General features: G+C 48.8%; 1 protein-coding gene across 1 annotated transcript; it reads left to right on the top strand.

Moving 5' to 3' along the window:
* The first annotated feature begins 1,804 nt into the window (after positions 1 to 1,804).
* Positions 1,805 to 4,224, top strand: LOC125534089 (LRR receptor-like serine/threonine-protein kinase FLS2). The gene has a single exon (XM_048697386.1). It carries the CDS (start codon positions 1,845 to 1,847, stop codon positions 3,288 to 3,290), a length of 1,446 nt encoding a protein of 481 aa, XP_048553343.1. The 5' UTR covers positions 1,805 to 1,844; the 3' UTR covers positions 3,291 to 4,224.
* Positions 4,225 to 24,662: the final 20,438 nt, after the last annotated feature.

The following is a 24,662-nucleotide window of genomic DNA, read 5'->3' as shown; positions in this document are numbered from 1 at the left end:
TACTCACGATAAACACGAAGCCAAAAGGTAGATGCCTTTTTCTCGGCGCCGACCTTGGGGTCTTGTCCAATGTCCCTCCAACACTCACAAAGGAGTTTGTCCTCCGGCTGCGTGTATGCCTTCGTCTGCTTGCTTTTGCGCTTCTTGTTTGCGCCGGCTTGGTTGGCGAGCTTGTGCTCGAACAAAGGCTCCCCATCGATGCTCACTTCATCCTCTTCCTCAAGGCCATAGTCCTCTGGGAATTCGAGGTCGAGCGGGAAGGTGCTGCCCATGCCGACCTGGTCTTGCATGAAGGAGTCGTCCATGCCAACTTGATCAAAGGTGGCTGGCATGAAGGGCGCTCTGCCGTCTTGGCTTTGGGGTCTTGTCGGGATCAAAGGCAGCCGCGCCCGCACCGCCTGCGGAGGCAGCGGCTCCCACACCGCCTTCGAAGATGATGTTCTCGATGAGAAACGGTTGGCCATCTCGTCGTCACTGGTGACCGGCATTCTGTCGAACAGGTTGCATGCATTTCCTCGTCCCTCTAGAGGATGATCCACTGGCCACCGGTGTGGTGTTGAGGTCGATAGCCATGGGCACGGGTGTGGATGGCGCCACTAGGCTCACCTCCGACGAGCATTCCCCAGAGAAGCGGGAGGCTTGCAGATAGATATGGAAGCCGGGAATCGGCTGTGTGGTAGACGCGCGTGGCGACTCTGGCAGTACCACCCGAGGAAATGCCGACAACCCCATGCTCGCCGCGGCCACGGCGGCGGAGACGAGCACATGATAGCCAGGGTTTAACCCTAGGTAGAGCAGGGTCTCCCTCGTTGCCGTGACGACTCGGGCATTGGTTTCCTCCTGCTGTGCGGCGGCGGAGAGGGAGGCGGCAGCCGTGGTTCTGAGCTTTGCGTCCGCGCATGTCTTCGACCCTTTCTCTTGGCCGACTGCAGGGCCCACTGCTTCGGCGTCAACTGCTTCTTCTTGGGCGGTGCCGCAGTCTTGCAGGGTGCGCGGGGCTTGCCTTTGGCAGAGGCGATGAAGGTGAGGTTGGAGGAGGCGAGGCCGGCAGCGGCATCGAGGGTCGGGACGTCATCCATGGCGAGCGGGCGGGAGTTTTTTGAGAAAGTGGGGAAATGGTGGTGGTTGTGCCACCGACTGGCGGGCCAGGGAAGGAGTAGGCCGGCGTCGCGCGCATTCGTTTCGTGTCCACGCCAACGCAAATGAGATCCAAATTTGGGCCAGAAATGGATCGTCGGGCGGATAAAAAATAGACGCGCGTACGTTTGTGTCGGCGCGTTGTGCCAACTTTTGTGTCCGTTTTAATCCAAACAAACACGTGCGGACAAAATAGGTCGGCGCGTTGGAGTTGCTCTAAGGTCTTGAGTACATGGACCGAAGTGAACCAGTGAGAAAAGTACAGGGACCACCAGTGAATTTTACTCCTTTTTAAAGCTCGCTGAAAAGAGCAATTTCTCTCCTCCGTGGACCATCATCTGTTATCAATTTTCTCTGCAATTTTACTCCTTTTTTTTAGGATCTGTTTTACTCCTTTTTAATGCTCGCTGCAAAGAGAATCTAGTATGGTCTGAAACCATCATCCATTTTCTGTTATCTAAGCCATGTCGGCACGGCAAGACTGCCACCTTCTTCTCCCTTTGAATCAAACTTCCCGCCAGATTTCGAGTCAATCTGGTCCCTTTCGTCGCGTGTCGACGCGCCTCGGGTTGACACTCACACACACAGACGTGGACAGCATGGTTCGATGTTGCTTAAAAGCACTCGCGAATTTATTCGATTCAATCACATAGTACATAGTATTCACATGAGATTGAAGTCTGCAAGGAACAAAGATCGCACTAGAAATGGTGGCTCGTCGCACTTGGCTGCTGCCGCCGGTTCTCGCTGTCTGGCTGGCGGTGGCATTGCTCGCGGCGGACGCGGCGGCGCCCTTGCACCTCGAGGCGCTGCTGGCGTTCAAGAAGGGCGTCACCGCCGACCCGCTGGGCGCGCTGTCCGACTGGACGGCGGGGGCCGGCGACGCCGTCCGCGGCGGGGTGCCGCGCCACTGCAACTGGACCGGCGTCGCCTGCGACGGCGCGGGCCGCGTCACGTCCATCCAGCTGCTCCAGACCCAGCTCCAGGGCACGCTCACGCCGTTCCTCGGCAACATCTCCACGCTCCAGCTCCTCGACCTCACCGAGAACGGCTTCACCGGCGCCATCCCGCCGCAGCTCGGCCGCCTCGGCGAGCTCCAGCAGCTCATCCTCACCGAGAACGGCTTCGCCGGCGGCATCCCCCCGGAGCTCGGCGACCTGGGGAGCCTGCAACTCCTGGACCTCGGCAACAACTCCCTCAGCGGCGGCATCCCGAGCCGCCTCTGCAACTGCTCGGCGATGTGGGCGCTCGGCCTGAACACCAACAACCTCACCGGCCAAATCCCGTCTTGCATCGGCGATCTCCACAAACTCCAGATATTCGAGGCCTTTATGAACAATCTCGACGGCGAGCTTCCGCCTTCATTCGCCAAGCTCACGCAGATGAAGTCGCTGGACCTCAGCGCCAACAACCTGTCCGGCTCGATCCCGCCGGAGATCGGGAACTTCTCGCACCTCTGGATTCTTCAGCTGGTGGAAAACCGCTTCTCCGGACCAATCCCGTCGGAGCTCGGCCGGTGTAAGAACCTCACCAGGCTCAACATATACAGCAACCGATTCACCGGCGCCATCCCTCGCGAGCTTGGGGAGCTCGTGAACCTGGAGGAGTTGCGCCTGTACCACAACGTGCTGTCGTCCGAGATCCCGAGCTCGCTGGGGCGGTGCACGAAGCTAGTATCGCTTGGGCTGTCCACGAACCAGCTGACCGGCTCGATCCCGCCGGAGCTCGGCGAGCTCCGGTCGCTCCAGACGCTGACGCTCCATGATAACCGGCTCACCGGCACGGTTCCGACGTCTCTGACGAATCTTGTCAACCTGACATACCTGTCGCTCAGCAACAACTCCCTGTCTGGCCGGCTGCCGGAGAACATCGGGGCGCTCCGGAATCTCCGGAAGCTCATCATCCACAGCAACTCGCTGTCCGGCCCAATTCCGGTGAGCATAGCCAACTGCACGTTGCTGTCCAACGCGAGCATGTCATCAAACGAGTTGACAGGGCACCTGCCTGCTGGGCTTGGCCAGCTACAGGGCCTCGTGTTCTTTTCAGTGGGCAACAACTCGCTGAACGGAAGCATACCGAAGGACCTGCTCGACTGCGTCAACCTCCGCACTCTGGTCCTAGCAAGCAACAACTTCACCGGTGGGCTGTGGTAGAAGTACATGCTCTTTAAATAGTTTGCAAAAGTTACATGTTAAATTTCACACGAACAAACAATATAACACAGACATAATTATTTAATAACTGAAGTCCATTTTTGAAAGTAAACTGATAACATAAAGTAAAATTAATGACATGTTAATGTAACAAACTGAGTGATGTTCCAACTAAACATCTATTATAAAACTCTTAATATCTAAATGATGCGCTTTAAAAAAATTCTTTCATAATATTAGGAAAGTTGTCTTTAGCTTCATTCCCACGATGTTTTAGCAAGTATAATAAAAATTGCTTCCTCAATTCATATCCATCCTGCACAAACAATATATGTAGTTAGTATGAAAATTTCACGCTGAAGGTCTTAAAACATGTAACAGACAATACTCACCGCGCAAACCGACTTGACCAATTCTTTACCATTCCATCAGAGCATAAAATGAAAAACAAAATAGCCAGACACATTCCTGCAAAACTTTAAATTAATAATATAAAGAATATAGTGATAACAAAAATAAATGTTTATGTTATGAATTCATTACCCGTCGATACTCGTTGGAATACCAAACGGAAATAAACGTTGCCATTTAGATATATCAGAATTTCCAACCAGGTAGCTTTATTTCGAGTGCTTCTTTGAAATTCCCTGCAAAACTTTTTAATTTCAGTTCATGCCTTAATTTTTTATCCTCTGACGATTGTGATGTTTAAATAGGATCCATAATATATAGACGACGTGCCTCTTTGTCGATGACATATACGATGTATCGGCCGATGGATGCATAGGGAAGATAAATCTACAAGTGGAGCTATTAGAAACAACAATAAACCATGATAACAATAGACAAAATACTTTACTTATCATACTGCACGATGAGATGTTGTTTAGGCCAGCTATCAAATAATGTTGCCAACGTACGGATAGTTTCCTTCTCGCAAAACTTTTGACCTCGTGTTGACTCTAGCATCATGGACTAAGTAAAAAAAGAAATATTATTTCAACATGTTGATACTAATGACACATAGAACGAAGAGTTACAATAACTTACACAAAATCTTAGATCCATGTAGTGTATAGGAGGGTCTGTGAACAATACTCACTCGTCACATACTAGTATATGCACGACAGTGTTGAAGCAATCATTGTCCATAGGTTGCTCCATGTTAAGTATGCACTGAACTTTCTTAAGACTTAAGCCCATTGGATCGGGAGTCGAGCTCCGGACCCATACCTTCCTAAAAATTGGATGGTAAGAAGAAGAATAATGTGTTGGGGAGCATAGTGATTTCAAAAAAAATTCCTACGCACACGCAGGATCATGGTGATGCATAGCAACGAGAGGGGAGAGTATTGTCTACGTACCCTCGTAGACCGTAAGCGGAAGCGTTTATCAACGCCGTTGATGTAGTCGTACACCTTCACGATCCGTCCCGATCAAGTACCGAACATACGGCACCTCCGCGTTCAGCACACGTTCAGCTCGATCACGTCCCCGCCTTCTCGACCCAGCAAGAGGGGCGAAGTAGTAGATGAGTTCCGACAGCACGACGGCGTGGTGACGGTGTTGGTGAAGAACAATCTCCGCAGGGCTTCGCCTAAGCACTACGAAAACTATGACGGAGGATAAACTAGAGGGGACGGGATAGCCGACACACGGCTTGGTGTTTCTTGATGTGTCTTGGGTGCTAGCCCTACCCCTCTATTTATATGTTGAGCCTTAGGGTCGAAACTTGGAGGAAAAGCCTCCACAAAGTCGGTTTCACCCGAAAGGCAAGAGTCCATCTCGGACTCCAGGGCCAGACGGCAGGGTTCCCGGCATCTGGCCCCTGGACTCCGCAAAACTACCTTTTGCGCTTTCCAAAAACCTTGTGGGCTTTCCCCTTTGGCCCAAATAAAGTGTTCTCGTACCCAAACATTTTGGGGAACATCCGGAACCCCTTCCGGTGAATTCCGGAACCCTTCCGGAGACCAAACACTATTATCCCATATATCAAACTTTATCTCCGGACCATTCCGGAGTTCTTCGTCGGTTACCAACATACATAACTCATAAATACTATATCGTCAACGAACGTTAAGCGTCCTCGAGAACTATGTAGACATGACCGAGATATTTCTCTGGTCAATAACCAATAGCGGAACCTGGATGCCCATATTGGCTCCTACATATTCTACGAAGATCTTTACCGGTCGAACCGCATAACAACATACGTTGTTCCCTTTGTCATCGATATGTTACTTGTCCGAGATTCGATCGTCGATATCTCAATACCTACTTCAATCTCGTTACCGGCAAGTCTCTTTACTCGTTCCGCAATACATCATCCCGCAACTAACTCATTAGTTACAATGCTTGCAAGGCTTATAGTGATGTGCATTAACGAGTAGGCCCAGAGATACCTCTCCGACAATCGGAGTGACAAATCCTAATCTTGAAATACGCCAACTCAACAAGTACCTTCGGAGACACCTGTAGAGCACCTTTATAATCACCCAGTTACGTTGTGACGTTTGGTAGGACACAAAGTGTTCCTCCGGTAAACGGGAAGTTGCATAATCTCATAGTCATAGGAACATGTATAAGTCATGAAGAAAGCAATAGCAACAAACTAAACGATCAAGTGCTAAGCTAACGAAATGGGTCAAGTCAATCACATCATTCTCCTAATGATGTGATCCCATTTAATCAAATGAAAACTCATGTCTATGGTTAGGAAACATAACCATCTTTGATCAACGAGCTAGTCAAGTAGAGGCATACTGGTGACACTATGTTTGTCTATGTATTCACACATGTATCATGTTTCCGGTTAATACAATTCTAGCATGAATAATAAACATTTATCATGAAATAAGGAAATAAATAATAACTTTATTATTGCCTCTAGGGCATATTTCCTTCATAATGTACGTCCGCACATTAAATATTGATACATGATACTTACTCCAAACACCCGGCATCATCGATCGACATGATGTTGTTGTAAAGGCCAGCAAGTAATTCATATTGGTCTGTGGGTATGATAGTGATTGGGGCAGGATGTTTGTCTTTGACTACGTCAGGTGGATTCTCGAGGATCTCGAGATCAGAATTAGCTAAAGTTTCTTCATCGTCAGGTTGATGGTATATGGGACTTCCTTTTAGCTTATTCAGCTCTGAATCGAGCAAAATGACAGCTAATTTTTGTCAAAAATGTTTCATATCCTCCTACAAAATATATAAAAAATTGATATATTATTTTGAGATAAAATAACGAGATAATGTATAAAAAGAAAATACCTGGTGAACTGGTATGACAGTGCATCTGCTATCCAATATTCCATATAACTTGCGGTCTATTCTTTATCATGGCAGTACAAAGACTAAAGTTACATTTAGGTCTAAGCGAGGCGAAGACGTGCGACTGTCATCCCGTCATCCCCCCCACAACACACACACACACACGAGAGCCGGACAAAACTTTATGTAGTAGACAGTCGGGAATTCGCCATGCTAAGATCCCGTAGGACCAGCGCACCAGAACAACAATCGCCGTAGATGAAGAGAAGCATAGGTTAGAAGAATCTAACCCAAAGACACACGAATGAAGATGAACGAATGTAATGCCCACGATGCGGCTATATCTCCCACGTGTCGGGGCATGACTTAGAGGCATAGCCCCATGGTAGGTTTGTCACAAGAGGGTAATCTTCACACAATCCCATGTACTGAATGAGAAAGGGATAAAGAGTTGGCTTACAATCGCCACTTCACACAAATACAAGTTAAACATACATCATCCAAAATACAATCAAAGTCCGACTATGAAACCAAAATAAAAGAAGACAACCCCAAATGCTAGATCCCCGATTGTCCCAACTGGGCTCCACTACTAATCAACGGGAAACAAAACAAAACAACGACCAAGATCTTCATCAAGCTCCCACTTGAGCTCGGTTGCGTCACCTGCACTGGTATCATCGGCACCTGCAAATGTTTGGAAGTATTTGTGAGCAACAAGGACTCAACAATCTCACACCCGTGAGATCAAGACTATTTAAGCTTATGGGTAGGGGAAGGTAGTGAGGTGGAGCTGCAGCAAGCACTAAGCATATATGGTGGCTAACATATGCAAATAAGAGCGAGAAGAGAAGCAACGCAACGGTCGTGAAGCTAGAAGTGATCAAGAAGTGATGCTGAATCTAATTACGCACAAACATAACACAAGAACCGTGTTCACTTCCCGGACTCCACCGGAAAGAGACTATCACGGCTACACACGCGGTTGATGCATTTTAATTAAGTCAGGTGTCAAGTTCTCTACAACCGGACATTAACAAATTCCCATCTGCCCATACCCACGGGCACGGCTTTCGTAAGTTCAAACCCTGCAGGGGTGTCCCAACTTAGCCCATCACAAGCTCTCACGGTCAACGAAGGATATTCCTTCTCCCAGGAAGACCCGATCAGACTCGGAATCCCGGTTACAAGACATTTCGACAATGGTAAAACAAGACCAGCAAAGACGCCCAAATGTGCCGACAAACCCCGATAGGAGCTGCACATATCTCGTTCTCAAGGCACACCGGATGCGCATCCCGTACAACTAAAACCAACTCTCAAGTTTCTCCGAGGTGGCGCTACAAGGGGCTCTACTTTGGACCAACACTCAAAGGAGCACTGGCCCGGGGGGGGGGTTAAAATAAAGATGACCCTCGGGCTCCGGAAACCCGAGGGAAAAAGGCTTAGGTGATGCAAATGTAAAACCAAGGTTGGGCCTTGCTGGAGGAGTTTTATTCAAAGCGAACTGTCAAGGAGTTCCCATAACACCCAACCGCGCAAGGCATGCAAAATCAAGGAACATAACACCGGTATGACGGAAACTAGGATGGCAAGAGTGGAACAAAACACCAGGCATAAGGCCGAGCCTTCCACCCTTTACCAAGTATATAGATGCATTAAAGTAAATATGATATAATAATGATATCCCAACAATATCCATGTTCCAACAAGGAACAAACTTCATCTTGACCTGCAACTAGCAAGGCTATAAGAGGGGCTGAGCAAAAGCGGTAACATAGCCAAACAACGGTTTGCTAGGAAAGGTGGGTTAGGGGCTTAACATGGCAATATGGGAGGCATGATAAAGCAAGTGGTAGGTATCGCGGCATAGCAATAGAGCGAACAACTAGCAAGCAAAGATAGAAGTGATTTCGAGGGTATGGTCATCTCGCCTGCAATCCCGCAAGGAAGAAGAACGATTCCATGAAGAAGGCAAATGGACGTAGTCGAACGGATCCTCACAATCGCGACGTTATCGGAACTAACCCGAAGAAGCAACACCGGAAAGAAGCAAACAACATAGTAAACAACCATCACATATGAAAGGATCGATATGGTTGACTAGAGGGGGGGGGGTGAATAGGCAACTAACAATTTTTAGCTTTTCTTTAACAATTTAAACTTTGCATCAAAGTAGGTTGTCTAGATATGCAACTAGGTGAGCAACCTATATGATGCAATAAAGATAGAAACACAAGCAAGCAAGAGATATATCACAAATAAGCTTGCACAAGTAAAGGCACGAGATAACCAAGAGTGGAGCCGGTGGAGACGAGGATGTGTTACTGAAGTTCCTTCCCTTTGAGGGGAAGTACGTCTCCGTTGGAGCGGTGTGGAGGCACAATGCTCCCCAAGAAGCCACTAGGGCCACCGTATTCTCCTCACGCCCCTCACACAATGCGAGATGCCGTGATTCCACTATTGGTGCCCTTGGAGGCGGCGACCGAACCTTTACAAACAAGGTTGGGGCAATCTCCACAACTCAATTGGAGGCTCCCAACGACACCACGAAGCTTCACCACAATGGACTATGGCTCCGAGGTGACCTCAACCGTCTAGGGTGCTCAAACACCCAAGAGTAACAAGATCCGCAAGGGATTAGTGGGAGGAATCAAATTTCTCTTGGTGGAAGTGTAGATCGGGGCCTTCTCAACCACTCCCGAGCAAATCAACAAGTTTGATTGGCTAGGGAGTGAGATCGGGCGAAAATGGAGCTTAGAGCAACAATGGAGCTTAGGGTTGGAAGAGGTAGTCAACACGAGGAAGAAGACACCCCTTATATAGCTAAGGAAGAAAAACCAACCGTTATCCACCTACCAGCCCGCGACCAGCGGTACTACCGCTCTAGAACAGCGGTACTACCGCAAGGCCACACGGTACTACCGTGAGGAGCCGCGGTACTACCACAGCAGCAGCAGTAGCTAGGGCAGACCTTAAGCACATTGGCTGAGGACGGTACTTCCGCAGACGCGATACTACCGCTCCCCCTTGCGGTACTACCGCAAGGCAGGGAACCCCAAGCCTAGGAAGAGCGTGGATAACAGAACATCCGTGCCTACTTCCGCTAGAAAACGGACGTAGCAAAAATCCGACACAGTACTACCGCAGAGGAGCGGTACTACCGCCTGGCAGCTGAGTCAGGCCGCGCACGGTACTACCGCGCAAGGGATGCGTACTACCGCGGTAGCGCGGATGTAAAAAATTACATCTGCCCCTACTACCGCGAGGGAGCGGTACTTGGCCTGGGGGTCACGGTACTACGGCTCCAGAGGAGCGGTACTACCGTGGGCACCTGCGGTACTACCGCGCCACAGCACGGTACTACCGCTCACTAGGGAGCAGTACTACCGCAAGCCAACACAGCAGCCAGAACAAGGTAAAGAGATAAAAACGGAGGATGCTCCAAGGTGCAGGGGAAAGGAGGGGACTAGAAAGAAACGTGTACGTGATGATTCCACCCGAACCTTTCTGACGCGGACCCCCTCTTAATAGTACGGCTTTCCTACGACTCAAATCCACCAAAAAGAAACATAGAAAAACACCGTCTTCAATAGTCTTCGAGGGACACCAAACCGTCTTGTGCCTAGCGAAGAAACGTCTTGGAAACTCAAGACACACGATTAGTCTGCAAACACATTGTCATCAATCACCAAAACACCTTAGGGATAAATATGCCCTTACAATCTCCCCCCTTTTGGTGGATTGATGACAATACGGGATTTGCACAAGGGAAATAATATTAAGCAAACGCAAACCCCTCCTCTCTAGAATATAGACGGGCTCCCCCTAGATGTGTGCCAACTAGAAGGGTGCTTTGACTGCACGGCACACATACTAGGATCAAAGCTCCCCCTATATTATAGAGACAAGGCATATCTTGCAATAGCAAGGCTAACACTAGACATAGCACAAACATAAGCTCACTAAGATAGAATAGAGTGCATATGTCTTACACCATATGAAGGATAAGTCTCAAAGGCACAAACCAAACAAAGGCAAACGAGGTCCAAACGACAAAGCAAACACACCAAACACGACACACGACTCGCAAACACGCAAATCCCTACACCCTCTCCCTCTTTCGCATCGAGACGCCAAAAAGGCATCATCCCAATGCTCCTCGTGCTCCTCGTCAGACTCGGCGGCGAGGACGGTGTCCTCGATGTCCTCCTCAGAACTAGTCCACTTGAAACCTTGCTTCGCCATCCATGCAGCCTCTGGCATGATGGCATCCTCAGAACCGCCAGAGACATCCTCTCCAAAGAGCCTCATGACCTTCTTGTCACGGCGGTGACTCTCCTTGGATGCCACGTGAGTCCTGTACTGCCCCTTCGCCTGCATGCAGAAGAGAGTCTTCATCTTTTCCTTCAACTTCTTGGCCCACGACGACTCAGAGGAAGGTGGGGAAGACCTAGCAGCACGGTCCTCAGCAACATCCTCTGCACCAGCCTCCTCCTCACCAACAACCCTCCTAGCAGCAGACGCCTTAGCACGAGTAGTAGTGTTGGCTCAGTTGAGCTTGACGCGGAGACTGATGGACTCATACCGAATCCAGTCTAGAGCAAGGAACTCATCACCAGGGTACATCTTCTCCCAAGTCGTGGAGATCAACAAAAACATGTATGGTCCATAGATAGGTACCTTGCGGGTGTACACCGCAAACCGAAGCTCACAGCACATGATGTGTGAGACATCAAGTGGCTGAGTCTGAGACGAACGTGCCTCGGCGCACAGGAGCATCATGTCCACCAGATAGGAATGAACCTTGTCCTTGTCGCTAATGCAAGGGAACAGAGTGTTGTGGAAGATGCGATGCATGATATCCAGAAAAGAGTTCAGCACCCAAGTCGACTTGCCACTGGGAAGCACCTTCTCAACATAGTACGGCTGAAGCAAGTTCTTGTTAGCAGACTCAGAATTGGCGTGGGGGCGAACACCAACGGGTGTGTGAAGTCCGTCATCAGGAACGTGGAGCAGACCCATGAACTCCTTCCAGGTAGCAGACAACTGACGGCCATTGGTCATCCAGGTCATCCTCCGCTCATCCCTGGGGTGAAAGTAAACTAAGGCAAAGAACTGACAGATAAGCTCAGGGTCATAGTCAAGGTGGAAGGAGATCACATGCTCAATAGCGAACGGCTCCACCAAATCCAGAGCTTCTCCAAAATACTCCCGAAACTTGTCCTTCCTCATGTGATTCATGTCTATCCACTTGACATCCACGAAGGTATTCTGCTTGTTCTTGATCACATCCAGATAAATGAGAGACTGCTGCTTGGTCCAAAACAACTCAGTGCCTCTGAGGATAGCACGAGCATTCACATAAGGGTTGATCTTCCGGCGTTCGACGTACTCATTGAGGGGAATATCGTCCATGCCCTTAACAGGTTCCTTTGCTTGCTGGCAGTGGTCTTGACATTGCGCTTGGGGGCACTGGAGCCCTCTGGTGCTTCATCTTGAGGATTGCGCAGTCGCTTGGAGCCAGTGTCACGACTGGGATTGGAACGGCAAGAGCCACCACCTAAGACACAAGAGAAAGCACACACAAAGAGCGAGAAGAATCAATGCAAAGACCACGGCAAAGCAAGGGAAACAAGTAGAAATCATACGGGATAAATGCCACAAGGAAGAAGGGACAACAACGGTAGTGCCGCCTGGTCATGCGGTACTAAAATTTTAGTACCGCTCCTACTCGCGGTAGTACCGTGTGAGGATACGGTAGTACCATGGGTTGGAGCGGTAGTAAGATCTTAGTGCCACAGAACGTGCGGTAGTACTGCATCGTACGAGTGGTAGTACCGGACGAGCGGTAGTACCGCATCAGAGGCACGGTAGTACCGCACAGCGTCAGATCCGAGCCCACTTTTGAATCTGAGAAGACGCGCGAAACCACGTTGGAACTATGGTTGATCACATCTACCACGGGACAATATATCAAGTAAAATGTCTATGCAACACTACTCTTCTACAACCTTCTCTTGCAAAGATTTGGCCTAAAATCTCAAGAACACAAGCATCTCCCCAAAAACCTAGAGACAAGAGAACCAACAAGAAAGAGAGGGATTTGGGGAAAAACCTTGGTCCATGGCAAGAGGAAGTGGTGGGGAATGATCCCACCAGTCGGAATCCAAAGAGAGCATCCGGAGACAGAGATCCGGCGAGGGACTCCGGCCCCATTCTTGAGCGAGAGAGAGAGAGAGACGAAGTGGGGGAAACTGACGAATGGGTATGGGGAAGTTAGAACCCCCCCATTCCCGTCCTTATCCCCACGCGCCTCCGACAGCGTGGTAGTACCGCTTGGGCGGAAGGACCGCACCAAAGCGGTAGTACCGCGCTGGGCCGGTAGTACTGTACACTTCACACATGGTAGTACCGTGGCAGGCCGCGGTAGTACCATGAGCTCAAGAAGAAGCACATTTACAACACAAGAGAAAGAGTGGTCTTCACACGGAAACTTCAAACGAACACCACACCACCCAACAAGCTCAAACACGAGGAGAAGAAGGGGCAAAAAGACAACAAGAGACGGCCACGAGACACAACCTCTCCAACGAGAGGGCAGTGGCTAGAGCCACCTATGTTTGAGTCAATTGGTATGGCACCGCGAAGAATTATCCTTGGGCCCATGACCAAAACTCGTCTTTGAAGCACAAGTACCATCAAACATGGCTAATGTGAAAGACTTGATCAATTTATGCATAATGGGGGGGGGGAGGGAGAGTTCATTGAGAGAACAACACTCCCCCTATGTTCATGCTTACATCTAAACAAGACAACAAGTTGAGTATGGTGGGGTGTGCAACGGTTCAAGCAATATTGCTCGAATCAATGATATTTAGCTCATGCCTTAACTCGCGAAATCTTGCTTCATCGAACGGCTTCGTGAAAATATCTACAAGGTTATCATGAGTGTTGACATAGTTGAGCTCGATCTCCCCTCGCCTAATGTGATCCCGGATGAAGTGATACCGAATCTCAATATGCTTCGTCTTGAAGTGTTGCACCGGGTTGAGAGAAATCTTGATGGCACTTTCATTGTCACACCAAAGAGGAACTTTGTCACAAATGACACCGTAATCCTTTAAAGTTTGCCTCATCCATAAGAGTTGTGCACAACAACTACCGGCCGCTACATACTCCGCTTCGGTGGACGAGACACACAACTTTGCTTTTTGGAAGACCAACTTACCAAAGAGCAACCAAGGAATTGGCACCCTCCAGAAGTGGACTTCCTATCCACTTTGTCTCCTGCCCAATCGGAATCCGAATACCCTACAAGCTTGAAGTTTGCTCCTCTTGGGTACCATAAGCCCAAGTTTGGGGTATGAGCCACATATCGAAAGATTCGCTTGACCGCCACAAAGTGGCTTTCCTTAGGTGCGGCTTGAAACCGTGCACAAATTCCCACACTCAACATGATATCCGGTCTAGATGCACAAAGGTAAAGCAAGGAGCCAATCATGGAGCGATATACCTTTTGATCCACCGCTTTACCATTGGGATCTATGTCAAGTTGGCACTTGGTGGGCATTGGAGTGGAAGCCGGCTTGACATCACTTAGCTTGAATCTCTTGAGCATGTCTTGAGTGTATTTGGCTTGGTTGATGAAGGTTCCATCTCTTCTTTGCTTCACTTTGAACCCTAGAAAGAACTTCAACTCTCCCATGGAAGACATCTCGAACTTTGAGGTCATGAGAGCAGCAAATTCCTCATTGAAAGCTTTGTTAGGGGAACCAAAGATAATATCATCAACATATAATTGGCACACAAACAACTCCCCTTTGACCTTCTTAGTAAAAAGAGTGGGGTCGATTAGCCCAACTTCAAAACCACGGTCTTGTAACAACTCGGTAAGGTGGTCATACACGCACGTGGGGCTTGTTTAAGGCCATAGAGTGCCTTATCGAGTTGATATAAATGATCGGGAAAGTAGGGATCCTCGAACCCCGGGGGTTGCTTGACATAAACCAATTCATTAATAGGACCATTAAGAAAAGCACTCTTCACATCCATTTGTTGAAACTTAAAGTTATGATGAGAAGCATATGCAATCAACATGCGAATGGATTCAAGACGAGCAACGGGAGCAAAGGTTTCACCGTAGTCGATACCCTCGACTTGGGAGTAGCCTTGTGCTACCAAGCGAGCATTGTTGCGAATGATAATCCCATGGGCATCTCGCTTGTTCTTAAATATCCACTTGGTTCCAATGACATTGTGGTTCACCGCCGGCCTTGGCACCAATCTCCACACGTTGTTGTGCTCTAAGTTGTTGAGTTCTTCGTGCATAGCATTGAGCCAATCCGGATCTTCGAGCGCCTCATAGACCTTTTGGGGCTCAACACAAGAGACAAACGCGTGATGTTCACAATAGTTTGCTAATTGTCTACGAGTGCTTACCCCCTTTCTTAAGCTTCCAAGCACATTTCTCATGAGATGATCCTTGGTGGAGAGCTTGGAAGCAACCTTGGCGGCACAACGCTCCAATTCCTCCTCGGGGATGAGACGAGGAGTGGTCACTTGATCATCTTGAGCGTCGTCTTGAGCTTGTTCTCGTTCTCGTGGAAGCTCTTGATCTTGAGCTTGCTCGGAGGATGGAACTTGACCTTGGGCATCACTTGATGTTACAACACCATCTTGAGATCGATCTTGCCCTTGGTCTTGTTCATGAGGTTGAGGGCCCACACTTTGTTCTTCGGAAGCATGTGGGTCTTGGGTTGGTGAAGGTTCCACTTGAGTAGAACATTGTCCTCATCCTTCGGCCACAAGGGGTTCCTCAATGGGTAGGATAAGACCAACACCCATTCTTCTTATGGCTTGAGGAGGAATTTCATCACCTACATCACAAGTACCACTTTGCTCCACTTGGGAGCCGTTATTCTCATCAAACTCCACGTTACACGTTTCCTCAATAAGTCCCATGGACTTATTGAGAACACGGTAAGAATGAGAGTTTGTAGCATAACCAACAAATATGCCATCATGAGCTCTAGCCTCAAATTTAGACAAATGGACACCTTTCTTGAGAATGAAACACTTACACCCGAACACCCGGAAGTACTTGAGGTTGGGCTTGTTACCGGTGAGTATCTCATATGGAGTCTTGTTCAAGCCTTTGCGGAGGTAGAGCCGATTAGATGCATGGCACACAGTGTTGATGGCTTCGGCCCAAAAGTTGTAGGGAGACTCGAACTCCACCATCATGGTCCTTGCCGCATCCATCAATGCCAGGTTCTTCCTCTCCGCTACACCATTTTGTTGAGGGGTATAGGGTGCGGAATATTAATGCTTGATTCCCTCATCACTCAAAAACTCATCCAAGGTGTAGTTCTTAAACTCGGAGCCGTTGTCGCTTCTTATTATCAAGATCTTTATATTATGCTATCGTTGAGCTTCATTTGCAAAGTCGACGATGGTTTGTTGGGTCTCACTCTTCCTCTTGAAGAAATATACCCAAGTGTATCTTGAATAGTCATCTACAATCACCAAGCAATACTTTCTACCCCCAAGACTATCAAAGGATGGAGGTCCAAAGAGATCCAAATGAAGGAGCTCCAAGGGCCTCTTCGAATAGATGATAGTCGTGGGAGGGTGAGCCTTCTCATGTAGCTTTCCTTCGATGGAAGAACTGCAAGCACGATCTTTGGCAAAACTAACATTTGTTAGTCCACGGACATGGTCCCCCTTGAGAAGACTTTGCAAAGATCTCATATTGACGTGGGCTAAACGGTGATGCCAAAGCCATCCCACGTCAACTTTAGCCATTAGGCATGTCGCGGTCTTAGTGGGTCGCTCCGAAAAGTTAATCACATAGAGATCGTTCTCGACATGCCCAACAAAGGCTACTTTAAGAGTCTTGCTCCACAAGAGGGCCACGAACCAATATCAAAGAAAGTGGCAAAGCCCATGAGTGCTAGTTGACGAACGGAAAGTAAATTGTATGCAAGGGACTCAACAAGCATGACCTTCTCGATCGTAAGATCATGAGAAATGACAACTTTACCGAGTCCCAATACCTTAGAAGATGAGGCATCGCCCCACTCAACATTGGTGGGCATGGATGGAATCTTTTGCACGTCCACCACCAAGTCCTTGCTTCCAGTCATATGATTAGTAGCTCCACTATCGAGCAACCATGATCCCCCCCGGAAGCAAACACCTACAAGAGATCAATGCTTGGTTTTAGGTACCCATTTTGTAATGGGTCCTTTGATGTTAGTAACAAGGGTCTTAGGAACCCAAATAGACCATTCAATGTACTCATAAGGAGAACCAACAAATTTGGCATAAACATGCCCATCACTAGCGCGACACAACACATAAGAAGGGTTAAAGTCCCTGGCTTTGTTGGGAAGGGGAGCGTTTCCCTTCTTGGCACCAATACCCCTCATGGAGTTTTTCTCCTTCTCCTTAGTAGCACCCTCACTCTCCTTCACAAAGGTTTGCATGAGAGGAGGAGGTCGTTTGGCCTTGTCATTCTTCTTCTTGTTCTTGGACTTGGGCACGTACCCAATCCCTTCCTTGGCCACAACTCCCTTTTGGTTGGTCAAGAGGTCGTTGAGGTTCTTCTCCCCTTGTATGCAAGACGTAAGACCTTTCTCAAGTTGCACCTTTAGCTTAGCGTTCTCCTCAACAAGATGCACATGCTCACAACACCGGTTAGTAGCATTTGCATTATCAATTAACATCATATGAGGAAAAGTGGCTTTTTCCTTGGTTAGCTTTACTTGAAGTTGATCATGAGACTCTTTGAGGCTAGCATGAGCACCCTTCAAGACCTTGTGAGCCTTGTCAAGTAGATCAAACTCCTCTTTGAGTCTAGCAAGATCAACCTCAAGTTCGGCCTTCTCGGAGTTTAGCACACGAGAGACAATGAGAGCATGATCAAAATCTTTCTTTAACTTAGCATGATCAACGTTGTGTGACTCCTCAAGAGCCAAACGAAGACCACACTCTTCCTCAAGAGCATTGGAAAGATCCGAGATCTTATCGACATAGTCACGACTATGCCCCTCCATCTTGGAGATAGTATCTTCATGAGACTCGATCATGTCATTGGCTTCACCGAGTTGTTCCAAGAGAGCAATAAAATGCTTCTTGGATTTACCCTTGAGTTTAACCATAAAGGACTCAAGCTCATTTTCCTCCACATTAGATCCCCCACATTCATCAATGCAATCCGTCAAGGAAGGATTATTAATGATGGTAGTTTTGATGTTGGGAGTTACCTTGTTGGTGGCTTTAGCCATGAGACACTTGGCGGTGATGTTCTCATTGGGTGAGTCGAAGAGAGACACTCGTGGAGTTTTTGCAATGGCAACGGATGCCATGGCCACCGACTCACCATCTTCATCATCATCATCATCCTCATGGTACTCTTCTTGAACCACCAACGCCTTGTGAGGGATTTTCTTGGTGAAGTTGTTCTTGTTGGGGAAAGACTTGGCTTTGTCCTTTCGAATGAGCTTGCCACCATTGTCTTCCCTCTTCTCATACGGGCACTCCGCAACAAAGTGACTCACATTGCCACAATTGTAGCAAGTCCTTACACGTTGCTTGCTCTTCGTGCCACTTGAGTTGTTCTTGTTGAAGTTTGGCCTTGAGTTTTTCTTACTCCAAAATTGCCTTGAAGCAAGTGCCATGTGTTCATGATAGGCATACTTTGTATATTCGGGGTTGCTTTCCTCTTCTTCCTCTTCTTCTTCCTCTTCACCGCAAACCTTGGCCTTTAATGCAAGGTTGGGCTTCTTTGCCCTTTGAGAGCGAAGCACCGCATTGTCGGCGGTCTTGTCCAAGATGTTCATAGCCACAAACTCATCCAACACTTCACTTGAGGTCAGAGTGTGGAAGTCCGGCCTTTGACGAATGACGGAGGACATGGCCTTGTGGTAAGGCATCATTGCCTTGAGGAATTTGCGCTTGATCCAATTGTCATCCGTGTCCTTGATCCCGTGATCTCGGAGTGAGACCGTGAGTTTGGTTACTCTCCGATAAAGCTCACAAGGTTCTTCATCTTCTTTCATTGCAAACTCATCGGCTTCATCTTGCACCACTTCATAGTAGGAGCGTTGAATGCTTGCGCTTCCCCAGTAGAGCGAGACAACACAAAGCCATGCGTCTTTGGCCAAGGCGAAGGGCCGAAGATGAGGTAGATCTTTGGGTGGAATTGCATCTTGAATGATGAAGAGAGAATTCTCATTGAATTGATTATCCGCGGCTTCTCAAGGAGTGAAGTTGCTTGGATCATGCGGATGGAAACCTTCTTTAACAATTCTCCAAAGATTAGTGTTCACATGATTTAAATGACGCTTAAAGCGGTAAACCCAAGAATCAAAGTCCTCATTTTTCACAATCTTAGGGGGAGGACCGGCATGATTCAAATGAGTGGAAGGAACCGGTCCACCATAAACAAGTGGTGGTTCCACATGAGCAAAGATGCCGGTGCCACTTTTACCACTAGAAGAAGGAGCCTTTTCACTACTAGCTTCCCCCTTGTCGGAGATAGCATCCGTCACCTTGTCAGTGGTATCGCCCACTTTCAATGGTGCGGTGGATAGTTTAAGCCCTTCAAGGAATTTAGTAAACATGCTTTCAACCTCGGTCGTCATGGAGGTTTTCAATGTCTCCAAGGCCACATTGAACTCCTCACGAGAGACCGAGGTTCCCCCATCACCCGTAGACGAGATCGGATTCACACCGGAGTGTTCCTCCACACCGTCTACGGTATCAACCATACTCTTCGGACGGTAAAGTCCTTAATAAAGAGACGAGGCTCTGATACCAATTGAAAGGATCGATATGGTTGACTAGAGGGGGGTGAATAGGCAACTAACAATTTTTAGCTTTTCTTTAACAATTTAAACTTTGCATCAAAGTAGGTTGTCTAGATATGCAACTAGGTGAGCAACCTATATGATGCAACAAAGATAGGAACACAAGCAAGCATGAGATATATCACAAATAAGCTTGCACAAGTAAAGGCACGAGATAACCAAGAGTGGAGCCGGTGGAGACGAGGATGTGTTACCGAAGTTCCTTCCCTTTGAGGGGAAGTACGTCTCCGTTGGAGCGGTGTGGAGGCACAATGCTCCCCAAGAAGCCACTAGGGCCACCGTATTCTCCTCACGCCCTCACACAATACGAGATGCCGTGATTCCACTATTGGTGCCCTTGGAGGCGGCGACCGAACCTTTACAAACAAGGTTGGGGCAATCTCCACAACTCAATTGGAGGCTCCCAACGACACCACGAAGCTTCACCTCGATGGACTATGGCTCCGCGGTGACCTCAACCGTCTAGGGTGCTCAAACACCCAAGAGTAACAAGATCCGCAAGGGATTAGTGGGAGGAATAAAATTTCTCTTGGTGGAAGTGTAGATCAGGGCCTTTGAGGGAGTCCTAGATTAGGGGGTCTCCAGACAGCCGGATTATATCCTTTGGCCAGACTGTTGGACTATGAAGATACAAGATTGAAGACTTCATCTCGTGTCCGGATGGGACTCTACTTGGCGTGGAAGGCAAGCTAGGCAATACGGATATGTATATCTCCTCCTTTGTAACCGACCTTGTGTAACCCTAGCCCCCTCCGGTGTCTATATAAACCGGAGGGTTTTAGTCCGTAGGACAACATACAATCATACCATAGGCTAGCTTCTAGGGTTTAGCCTCTCTGATCTCGTGGTAGATCTACTCTTGTACTACCCATATCATCAATATTAATCAAGCAGGACGTAGGGTTTTACCTCCATCAAGAGGGCCCGAACCTGGGTAAAACTTCGTGTCCCCTGCCTCCTGTTACCATCCGCCTAGACGCACAGTTCGGGACCCCCTACCCGAGATCCGCCGGTTTTGACACCGACATTGGTGCTTTCATTGAGAGTTCCTCTGTGTCGTCACCATCAGGCTTGATGGCTCCTTCGATCATCGTTAGTGATGCAGTCCAGGGTGAGACTTTTCTCCCTGGACAGAATTTTGTATTCGGCAGCTTTGCACTGCGGGCCAATTCGCTTGGCCATCTGGAGCAGATTGAAAGCTACGCCCCTGGCCATCAGGTCAGGTTTGGAAGCTTAAACTACATGGCCGATATCCGCGGAGACTTGATCTTCGACGGATTCGAGCCTCTGCCTTGTGCGTCACACGGTCACGATGAGTACGATTTAGCTCTACCATGAGACAGTGTTCAGGAGATTGCACCGGCAGCCGCTCCGACCCTCAACTCGGAGCCAGTTGCGCCGTCCATGGACGGGTGGATGGACCCCGCCACGGAGGCCTTACCCTCAGCGGCGATCGATCCGAATATCGACCTTACCCTTCATGAGAGCCATGTTGCTAAACTGTCGGATCCTTCCCCGGCCACGGACTCTGAACCGCTTGCGCCCGTTCCTATTGAATCCAATTGGGCACCGATCATGGAGTTTACCTCCGCGGATACTCTTCGGCAGTCGCCCTTCGGTGACGTACTGAACTCATTAAGGTCTCTCTCCTTGTCAGGAGGATCCTGGCCGAACTATGTCCGACAGGATTGGGATGCGGATGATGAAGAAATTCGCCGCCCACCCACCACCCACTTAGTAGCCACTGTCGATGACTTAACCGACATGCTCGACCTCGACTCCGAAGACATCGATGGTATGGACGACGATGCAGGAGACGAACAGGAACCACTGCCCACAGGGCACTGGACGCCCACTTCATCACATGACGTATACATGGTGGACACACCAAAAGAAAATGACGACGAGGAACGGAAGGACACAACGAAGGCTTGTCCCCTCGAGAAGCAGTCAAAGCGGCGGCGTAAGCGCCGCTCCAAATCCTGCCTCGGCAGAAACAACGATCATATAGACCCAGCGTTAGAGCAGGATGAACCATTGCCGGATCACGGCAACACGGAGAATCAAACTGAACAACCCGACTCTGTCAAAGATAATAGTCCGGACGACATCACACCAGACAGACACCCGGAGCAACGGAATGCCCATCAAAGGCTTGTTGCTACCGCGAGGAGTCTAAAAAAGTAGAAGCAAAGGCTCAAAGCTGCGCAAGACACACTCAGAATCAGATGGAGTAAAGTACTCAACACAGCAGCGAAGTACGACGGTAATCGCCACACCAAGAGCTACCCGAAGCGGAAGTTGCTACCTGAATTCGATGAGGAGGCCTTAGATCCCCCGCAACCAAAAATTAAAACGGCCATCTGGCCGGATAGACGACCTCACGACCAACATAGAGCGGCAAACAACGCCGAACATGAGCCAATACGCGACCCACGCGAGGGCTCGCATCAAAAGGACGGCGCAACCAGATCCATCTATGGACCACGCAAGCGCGCTCCAGCATACCACGGTACACCCAGATACAGGGGTGCCGCACACCCCCTATGTTTCACCGACAAGGTGCTGGACCATGAATTTCCAGAGGGATTTAAACCTGTAAACATAGAGGCATACGACGGAACAACAGACCCTGGGGTCTGGATTGAGGACTATATCCTCCATATCCATATGGCTCGAGGAGATGATCTCCACGCCATTAAGTATTTACCCCTCAAACTCAAAGGGCCAGCTCGGCACTGGCTTAAAAGCCTCCCCGAAAGCTCCATTGGAAGCTGGGAAGAGATCAAAGACGCTTTTCGGGCGAATTTTCAAGGGACTTATGTCCGACCTCCGGAGCGGACGATTTGAGTCATATAACTCAACAGCCCGGAGAGTCAGCCCGAAAGCTTTGGAATAGGTTTCTTACTAAAAAGAACCAAATAGTCGACTGTTCGGACGCCGAAGCCTTGTCAGCTTTTAAGCATAGCGTCCGCGACGAATGGCTTGCCAGACACCTCGGCCAAGAAAAGCTGAGAACAATGGCAGCATTAACAAGCCTCATGACCCGCTTTTGCGCGGGTGAGGACAGCTGGCTAGCCAGATGCAGCACCAGCGACCGAAGTACATCCGAAGTTAGAGATGGAAATGGGAAATCACGACGCAGCAAAAATAATACGCGCCGGAATAAACAAGACAACCCGAAGAGCACGGCAGTAAACGCTGGATTCAGAAGCTCTCGGCCAGGTCAGCAAAAGCCGCCCTCTAAAGGCAGCAGAGACGAACTGTCCAGCTTAAACAAAATTCTGGACCAAATATGTCAGATCCATAGCACCCCTGGTAAACCCGCTAATCATACCCACAGAGAATGTTGGGTCTTCAAGCAGTCCGGCAAGCTCAACGCCGTACACAAGGGGGAGGATACACCAAGCGAAGATGAGGATGAGCCTCTCAAGCAAGACACTGGGGAACAAAAGAAATTTCCACCAAAAATCAAAACAGTAAACGTGTTACACGTGATCAAGGGGAGAAACAAAGTGGCACTCCGAGAGAAATACGCCCAAGGGCCTATCAGCGCGGAGTCCTGCCACTGGTTGTCCCAACCGATCACTTTTGACCATCGGGATTACTCAGCAAGTATCCGGCGTGCAGGATGGGCTGCCTTGGTATTAGACCCAATAATTGACGGATACCTCTTCACACGAGTCCTGATGGACGGTGGCAGCAGTCTAAACCTGATATATCAGGACACAATCTGCAAAATGGGGATAGACCCAACGAAAATTCACCACAGCAATACTACCTTTAAAGGAGCAACGCCAGGCCCAGGGGCTCATTGCACGGGCTCCCTGCTACTAGAGGTTATATTCGGCTTCCCCGATAACCTCCGTAGTGAAAATTTAACCTTCCACATTGCTCCGTTCCAAAGTGGCTATCAAGCACTACTTGGACGCGAAGCTTTCTCTCGATTTAATGCAATACCGCATTACGCTTCCCTCACGCTTAAGATGCCCGGTCCACGTGGCATCATTACAGTGAATGGAAATATTGAGCGATCCTTGCGGGCCGAAGAGAGTGTGACTGCCTCGGCAGCCGCACACTAAGAACGGCCTCACCAACTAAAGCATTTGATAGGTCGTCAAGACCACAGACACGGTTAAACGAGTCCGGTGCAGCTACATGTAATTCATACAGGTTTTATGGCCACACCCCTATTACAAATACAAGGGGCTCGACACGCGCAGACAAGTGGCAATTTTTACTCATCTTGAATTGTACATGGTTTCTTTAAACCTACCTTTTTGCACGACAACTTTTCACCTCAGTTTCTCTCTTTTACAGATGACCATCGTGCTACACCCGTCCAGGATATGGCACAACGGAGACACAGGTGCAGACGTGCAGCAGGGACCCGTTCGAAGGATTCTTTTTAGATTAAGACCCTGCGTAAACCTTTTTTACTGTCTCTTGTTGATACACATCCCTCGGATTCTCAGTACAATTGAGAAGGATGATGACGTCTTGGCATGTGGCCACGTTAGAATCATGCACGTACCTGGACACCAGGGGCTTCATACAAAGGGCACTGTTTAGGCCCGGTTTATACCACAAAGACCGAATACCTTAGGGAGTGTTCGGCGTCGCGAGTTTGGCCTTATATGCATCAACTCCGAATCATGTCTTTGGTCAAATGTTGGGTTTGCCCGGCTCCTGTGTTTTGCTGCCTTACGTTCCGCTCTATCGGCTAAGGCAGCACCAGTAGAACTATTGCGATTGTGCTGCGGTTCATCCGGACGAGCACCTCAGTAGAGAAAGCCGAAAACTGACTGTCATGATATAGCGTGAGACTGGTCAACCACTCGATGACCTATCGGAATGTTAAAATTCCTCCGCCTTAATGATGGGCCGTTTCCCGGCTAGGCATGTACGCACCTCGAATTCGGGAGTGCGCAGCCACCAGGGGCTATATAGTAGCCCCACTGTCAAACTCCTATGGCTAAGTGAAAGTGTTAAAGCATTATAGTCTGGTTGCCTAGTTCGCTGCGCCATCACCTCCTTATTAGGACCAAGACGTTGGATTAAGTGTGAATACGCGTCTTCTGCGAACACCCCCGCATTATATGCGTGGGGGCTGAAGCCGACGACTGCAATCTTTCAGGTTATACACATGTATACATAAACGGCCGCACAGGAGGCATCATATTACTTTCGGGCAAAAGTATAAATACAACCTTAA

The sequence above is a fragment of the Triticum urartu genome, chromosome 2 (assembly GCF_003073215.2).
Source record: "Triticum urartu cultivar G1812 chromosome 2, Tu2.1, whole genome shotgun sequence".
Lineage (NCBI taxonomy): Eukaryota > Viridiplantae > Streptophyta > Magnoliopsida > Poales > Poaceae > Triticum > Triticum urartu.
This window is presented reverse-complemented; position numbering and strand designations above follow the sequence as displayed.